The sequence below is a fragment of the Salminus brasiliensis genome, chromosome 1, assembly GCF_030463535.1.
Source record: "Salminus brasiliensis chromosome 1, fSalBra1.hap2, whole genome shotgun sequence".
Classification (NCBI taxonomy): domain Eukaryota; kingdom Metazoa; phylum Chordata; class Actinopteri; order Characiformes; family Bryconidae; genus Salminus; species Salminus brasiliensis.
Genome location: NC_132878.1, coordinates 14,801,758 through 14,809,381, shown reverse-complemented (window position 1 = coordinate 14,809,381; position 7,624 = coordinate 14,801,758). Strand labels below are relative to the sequence as shown.

The following is a 7,624-nucleotide window of genomic DNA, read 5'->3' as shown; positions in this document are numbered from 1 at the left end:
CTGCTTCTGAACTGGTCTGGAGCGTCTGATGAGGGGTGTGTAAGCTGGAGTCAGCCACACAGACATGTGGTCCGAGAACGCGAGGTGGGGGCGGGGCTCCGCCCGGTACACGCTGGGGATGTTTGTGTAAACAAGGTCCAGCGCGTTCGCTCCTCTCGTTGCAAAGTCCACATGTTGATGGCCTGGGTTTTCACATGTAGGGGAGCGTGAATAAGGCCCAGTTTCCAACAAACCGACTGGTTCTAGGTACACGTGGAGATTTGAGTATACTCAGCTTTGTCACTTTTCTCTTTATCACATGCTGGTTAGTAGTGTACTAATCAGTATACAATTGGGACACACCCTTTCTCCTGAAGTAGCTGTTGTGTTTAGCCTCGAAAGGCTTTGGTTAGTAGGCTGGGTGGATGGAAATTGGGACGAGGCAAGACTGTTGAGTAACAGTTTTGGGGTTTTGGAATTGGCCTGTTTAACAGCTCTGGTTTGGTATGTGGGCTTTCCTTTTAACAGAGGACACCACAGTTTTTGAGATTTACTGGAGGTCACTTCAATGTGCCGAACTCTCATTATTCATATTTAATCATTTTTAATTTCTTTAAATTAATTATAATTATTTTTTTCTAGGGCACTTTTAAGTGGAATAATGCAGTATAACAAAAAGTATGAGCACAAAAACAGCTTATCATAATTCAGATGTTGGGCTGCTCTCAGCCTCTGGTGGGCGGGTTTTCGCCTCTCTGTGGTCTGGTCGTTTGTGCAGGACCTGGCAACCCTGCCGCCGCCGCCTCTGTTTAACCGACCTCAGATCAGCCTCTTCGGGGTAGGAGGTAGACGCGCTTCCTCTCTGCCCTGCGATGAGCTGTTGTTCTTAAAATGGCGCCGTTAGACTTGGACAAGTATGTTGAAATTGCGAGACAGTGTAAATATCTTCCAGAGAACGATTTAAAGGTGAGTATCATCATCATCATTTTAATTTTGCCTTAAAAAACGCCGATATCGGGAAACGCTCTTCGGTCTCAGTCAGAGGTGAAGTGACTGCTAGCTAATGCTAAGGTGGCTAGCGAGGGTTATCCAGGCTAACAGTTCCGTATTAAGCTTAGATAGCTGGCAAAATACTATGGTGTGTTCATCCTTATTACGTCCATATGTAGTCCACTGTAGTCGCTGGATGACATTATTTTATAAAGGCGGGCTCCCAGAGATAAACAGCTAGCTACGCTGTACCACGACCTAGCTAGCTAGCTAACTACTAGTGCCAAAATAACCAGGGTTAGCGAGCTAGCTAGCTAGCGTCTCAGCTAAACGCCACCTGCGTTAATCACCTCCTTGCACACCAGCTGCTTCACCTTACGATGGTTGAATGTGTCCACTTGTTCATTTAATACGCGGGCTATGAAGTTAGCTACGTCTCGTAGCTCGATGGTCCCATTTTAGTGAGTGTTATTAGCTAGCTAGCATTAGCTAGTCTGCAGTAAGGACTGGGCTGCCCGGGTGCTGTTAAACTGCAGTGTAATGAAACAGCACAAGTTAACGATTGCTGACACACCTTCTGGTCCTGCTCCTCATCGAGTGGGCATGCAAAGTGCAGCAGTCTCTTGCTGAACTACACTGAACTACAGAAACAGCATATTTCTTTTCCCTGCTGATAACATCTCTCAACACTGTCAGATTAGGAAGATAAACAATCTGTGAATCCAGCCCTTCAGTTTCTAACGGAGCTCCTGAAGTATCAAGGGCCAAAAAGAATATACAGGGATTCATTCCCACAGTTAAACAGTCTGTTCCCACAGTTTAATACATGATCTCCTCAGTTTAACACTCCTTTTCCTAATAATAAACGGTTCTGTGAGTTTAGTGGGCACACTTCAGTTAAAAGGTTAACAAAAAGGTAAAGGTGGATGTATTTGTCACTGTACAGTGTACTGAAATGTGTCCTCCGCATTTAACCCATCTGTGGTAGTGAACACGCACACATACACACTCACACACTAGTGAACTAGGGGAAGTGAGTACACACACACACTCTCACCCAGAGCGGTGGGCAGCCAACTCCAGCGCCCGGGGAGCAGAGAGGGTAAAGGGCCTTCCTTGCCGAGCCCGGGAATCGAACCCACAACCTTGTTATCGACAGCCTGGCGCTCTAACCGCTGAGCCACCACTGCCACTGTTAACCTGAAGGAAGAGATTCAGGTGTGGAATCGATTCAGTAAATTGAGTGAACCGTTTATTAAGTTAGATTGTGTGTGTGTGTGTGTGTGTGTGTGTATACAGTGTGCCTGACCACACAGGTTTGTGAAATTGCTTAACACAAGCTTATTTTTAGTGTACCCTCCTTTTTAAACATGTGATCTATAGGAATCCTCAGCATCAGTTATCTGCTGATGTCCTGTAAAATCTGAAAAATCCTGTAGACTTTTTTCAGTTATGGAAACCCCTGGAAAATGGCTAGAAATGATTCTGGAAAAGTTGGGCTATGGGCTATATACATCTGTTATAAATAAATATGTAATTGACTGCTAACCATATAAACATGTGATGGATGAATAAGACCCTGCTTAGCACACAGACATCATAGAAAATGTCCTTAAGACTGTGAATCCTGAACAGTGAAACGAATTTAAATGATTGTTTGTTTTTTTTGCCTTGACAGAGATTGTGTGACTATGTATGTGACCTGCTACTAGAGGAATCAAATGTACAGCCAGTATCCACTCCAGTCACCGTTTGTGGGGACATACATGGACAGGTAGGTGCTATTAATACCCCTTAGTAACAGTGTTTTTTTTTTTGTTTGTTTGTTTGTTTTTTTGTAGTAATGCCCAGTTTTGTAGTGGCAAATGCATGGTTAAACAGTTTTCTTTTTATTTCCTTAGTTTTATGACTTATGTGAACTCTTCAGAACTGGAGGACAAGTACCAGACACAAACTACATTTTCATGGTATGGCCACACACAAAAAAGCATGGACATTTGATGAATATGCTGTTTGTTTATTGAAGGTTGTGTGTTGTCCAATTAAATCTTAGTTCTGCTAGTTTCAGGTAGGCCATGGGGAAAAAAGTCTTTTTGGAATTAATTTGTATAGATTTTTCCTTCCCCAGGGTGACTTTGTGGACAGAGGATATTACAGCTTAGAGACGTTCACTTACTTGCTTGCACTTAAAGCTAAGTGGCCGGACCGCATCACACTGTTGCGTGGAAATCACGAGAGCAGGCAGATCACGCAAGTGTATGGCTTTTATGGTGAGTATTACAAAATCAAAAATGCAGTGGTGGCTCCCACATTGTTAAACCTGAAAATTAACAGTGATTGTTCCCTTTCCATAGATGAGTGCCAAACAAAGTATGGAAATGCCAATGCTTGGCGATACTGCACAAAAGTGTTCGACATGCTGACTGTTGCTGCCGTAAGTACGATCCTGTTCTTTCACTTTATTTGACAAATAAGGACAATATTTATTACAGTATGTTATTTGCTCTGATTATTTATTTATTTTATTTATTTATTATTTTTTTTTGGAAATTGATATTTTAAGTATTTTTACTCCTATTAGAGGAACAGTTGTTTGTTAGAGTTATGCCAGTTTTATTTGTTGTAGTTAAAGGGGAAATCAACATGTGGAGGCATATCTTAGATTATGGTGGGATAAAAAGAGAAAACTGTAATTGCATTTGTGTCTTTACATGGAAGTTAAATTTAGGTCATGGATGAAACATTAAAATGTTTGGTCACCCCAAAAGATTAGAGCTTCAAAACTTTTACCAAGGGCTCAATTTTCAAAGCTTTATAAATTCGCTTGCAACCTTCAGAATCAGCAGCCATGGACTCCTCTAAGCATCTGCCTTTAAAGATGCTTAGTTTAAAATAATTCATGCCTACATAAAAGGAGAATGCTCTGGGAAGATGGCAGTTCCCTCAGTTTGCAGTGTTGAAAGTAAAATAGGACATTTTGGCTACAATAAGCAAAGGTATGTTTGGAGAAAGCTTCACAATCCTTGTGATGACCCACTGACCTGTAATGAAGAGAATATCCTCTCTATCATTGCTCCTCCAGGCTGGAACACTGCTAGCTGCACTATGTAACATTGGTGAAGTGGGCAGGGCCATGCTTTGTGAGAACTGTGTAAAACTGCATAACCAGAGTCATATTTGTTTAAAGTCCTATTATATTACTCTACTTCCTCACTCAACGTACGTCTTTCACTTTCAGTATCTCTCAGCTTGTCCAAAATGTGTGTAAAAAGCACATTCTGTTTTTGAGAGGCTGCTCAAAGCGCAAGTTACACTTTCTGACTGTAGGGGGAGCCCTGGAGCAATAAATGCCAATTCTCCATATTGTTGCCTAATCAATTTGGGCTTGGTAATAAACTTTCATCAATATCCGCAATATACCACCTCAAGAGGCACAAGCTGAAGGTTTAGCTGTGGTCCTGGCCGTTTCCTTAACATAAACAGCTGCAGAACTAGAAGCTTTTTGCCAGGAAAATAAGCAAAAAATCCACCAAACATTTTTAAGACCTTTACATGCTGTGACTTGCAGGGTGACCAAACATTGCATTTTTGTTCATTAGAAATGGTAAAAGATGGTATTTTTTTTCTAATGTTAAAGAAACTCTTTTACTTGTTTAGCTATATATATATATATATATATTCTGACCATGCCACTGTATAAGATCCACTTGGCTTGAAGAACCCTCTTTATAAAGAGCATAGCTATTCAAGACTACATCAGCATCACCAGCTGCTGTATGTCTTTGCCTGCAGATATACTGCCCGGCCTGTGCTGCAGCCTCCTCTAGGCCCTTGTTTTTTTCAGGTTATTTTTAGTAACAGCATAGAAAATACCCTGAGACTTATTGTCTTGACCAGTTTCCTTTTTGGCTCCACGTGACTCGTTTGCTTACATGCTTGCTGTATGATGATTCTGTCCAGAAATTAGAATTTATCCTTTAGCAGCATGTTTTTACTACTTCCACAGATGTGGGATGTATGTTACTGAGGTACAAAATATGTACAGATAAGAAAGATAAAAAAAATAAATACAAAGGGTTTAATCATAAAGTGAAGTTTTAACAGAATTTCTTCTGCAGCCTGCATTTTTCTTGATATTGTGTGTGTATATGTATTGTCTCTCTGTATGTATTTATCTGGATATACTGTTTTGTCCACAGTTGATAGATGAGCAGATCCTTTGTGTGCATGGTGGCCTTTCACCTGATATCAAAACTCTAGACCAGATCCGCACCATTGAACGTAACCAGGAAATCCCCCACAAGGGGGCATTCTGTGACCTTGTCTGGTCTGATCCAGAGGATGTTGACACCTGGGCTATCAGCCCAAGGGGTGCTGGTTGGCTCTTCGGTGCCAAGGTCACCAATGAGGTAACAATTTTCAGCTGATTAACAGTATTTGCAGTTAAAATATTTATGTAACGATTATTCACAGTGCATTGTATGAATGAATAGATTGATTGTGTTTCCAAGTGCTGGTCCTGGAGTTGTTCTTCACTAGACTTTGTTTAGATTTCTAAAATGTTTGGCCTACCTGGCAAGATGGGTCATTCTGCTCACAGGTGGCATAATAATACCACAATACTGTCCCCAGAATTTATAGCGCTAATCTAGTGCTGTAAGTATGTTATCTGTTTGGTTTGAATAGTTTTAATAGTATTCTTACTTTTTTATGTAGCATCTTTCACAAGTTCAAGTTTATTAAAATATATAAGTGAGTGGAAAGAAAAATATACTCCCTCAACCACCAGAAATGAAGGGGGGGAGGGGGGGGGGGTGAAACAAACCCAAAAATGTTTCCTATGGTTAGTCTTGGGGATCTTGTATTCTGTTTTGTATTTTCTTGTTTATTTGTGTTTTTGTGTTTCCTTGTACTCTTAACACAACTTACCCAGCACATAAGGAGCTTGTTAATTAGGTGTGCTGATGACAAAGCGTGGAAAAATGCGTAGTATTTGGTCCCCAGGACTTGGATTGGGAATCTGTAATGCACATAGGAATATAAATTATTTGGATGTAATTTATTGTAATGTAAGGTACACTACATGTCCAAATGTTTGTGGACACCCTTCCTAATGAATGCTTTCAACTACTTGCACCCATTGCTGACATATGTGCAAATACGTGCACACATACAGTTTGTCCAGCTCTTGTAGAGAAGTACTGCCAATAGAATAGGACTCCAACAGATAAACATGAACCTATTGGCACCATGCCTAATGCCAGGCATGAACTAGAGGGGTATACAGCCTCCCAGCATTGGAATGATGGTGCTCCATCCAGTACTTTTGTGATGAGTTGGGGTGGCGATCATACAACACCCTGTTTTCACTAACATTCTTGTTGCTGAATGCAGTCAGATCTTCACTGCAATGCTACAAAATAAAACAAAACAGTAGAACACAGGATAAATGTCTTGATTAATACACTTAATTTCCTAAGAAGAAATGTAAATAACCGGTGTCTAAATACTTTAATTTGAAGTGAACTTTTATTAACTAAAATGACTAAATGTAATGTATGTAATTGTATTTTTTTAATGATGTATTTATTTTTACCTTTCTAGTTTGTCCACATCAACAACCTGAGGCTGATTTGTCGTGCACATCAGCTGGTTCACGAGGGCTACAAGTTCATGTTTGACGAGAGGCTGGTGACAGTGTGGTCAGCCCCTAACTACTGTTACCGCTGTGGCAACATCGCCTCCATCATGGTCTTCAAAGATGTGAACACGCGGGAGCCTAAGCTGTTCCGGGCTGTGCCTGATTCAGAGAGGGTCATACCCCCCAGAACGACAACACCCTACTTTCTCTGAGTCTGCAGTCTTCAGTGCCCACTGTGTCCACCCTCCCCTCTTTCTCGTTTTGGTCAAACTCTGGTTTTTGCTTCATTATTATTATTATTATTATTTTTTATTAGACTTTTTTTTTTTTTTATTTCTTTTTTCTTTTTTTTTTATATTTAAATACTTCTCTCCACCCTGTGATTAGGTCATCTTAGACTCCAAGAGTCCTACATTTGAGTCATTCAGTACTTTCATGATCTTATCATGTAGAACTTTTAGAGTAGAGGCTCTTGGTGCTGTTTTCTTACTGCCTCCTATGTGTGTTAAATCATAAGTGGTACTACACCCAGCAACTTGCGTTTGCTCATTAACTGACTTTCTGTAAAGTCTAGAGTTGATTCTTGTAAGACAACATCACAAAGAAACGCAAATGCAAATTTGTTACTCTACTCATATTCTTAAATCTGGCCCTGATGTCCGTACAAACGAACTAAAGTGAATAAATATATGTATAGTGGAAACCTTGAGATGGGGTGAGGGTGGAGCCAATGAGACGGAGGAGGCTGTTATCATTTTGTACGTTTAAATAATTGTATTGATTTTCATCACCTGTTTCTCAGATTTGTTGTATTTTATTATTGTAGAAATGGCAACCCATATACCAATTAAATATTAAAAAATAACCCCCTTTATTATTAATTATTGCTATTTTTAGGGTTTGGGTGGGTGTGTGTTATAGGTTCTTAATTTCTGTGTCTTAAATGCGCTTTAAAATTTGTTGTTGGGACAAAACACAGTTGTCACATTGCCACGGTCCGAGAGTTAAGGTGAT

The 7,624-nt window shown here is 40.3% G+C and overlaps 1 protein-coding gene across 1 annotated transcript; it reads left to right on the top strand.

The window, feature by feature from the left end:
• The first annotated feature begins 795 nt into the window (after positions 1 to 795).
• On the top strand, positions 796 to 7,475 carry ppp6c (protein phosphatase 6, catalytic subunit). The gene is made up of 7 exons (XM_072672633.1): positions 796 to 945; positions 2,648 to 2,743; positions 2,871 to 2,936; positions 3,098 to 3,239; positions 3,324 to 3,403; positions 5,169 to 5,378; positions 6,574 to 7,475. The coding sequence occupies exons 1-7, from the start codon at positions 871 to 873 to the stop codon at positions 6,820 to 6,822; spliced, it is 918 nt and encodes a 305-aa protein (XP_072528734.1). The 5' UTR covers positions 796 to 870; the 3' UTR covers positions 6,823 to 7,475.
• Positions 7,476 to 7,624: the final 149 nt, after the last annotated feature.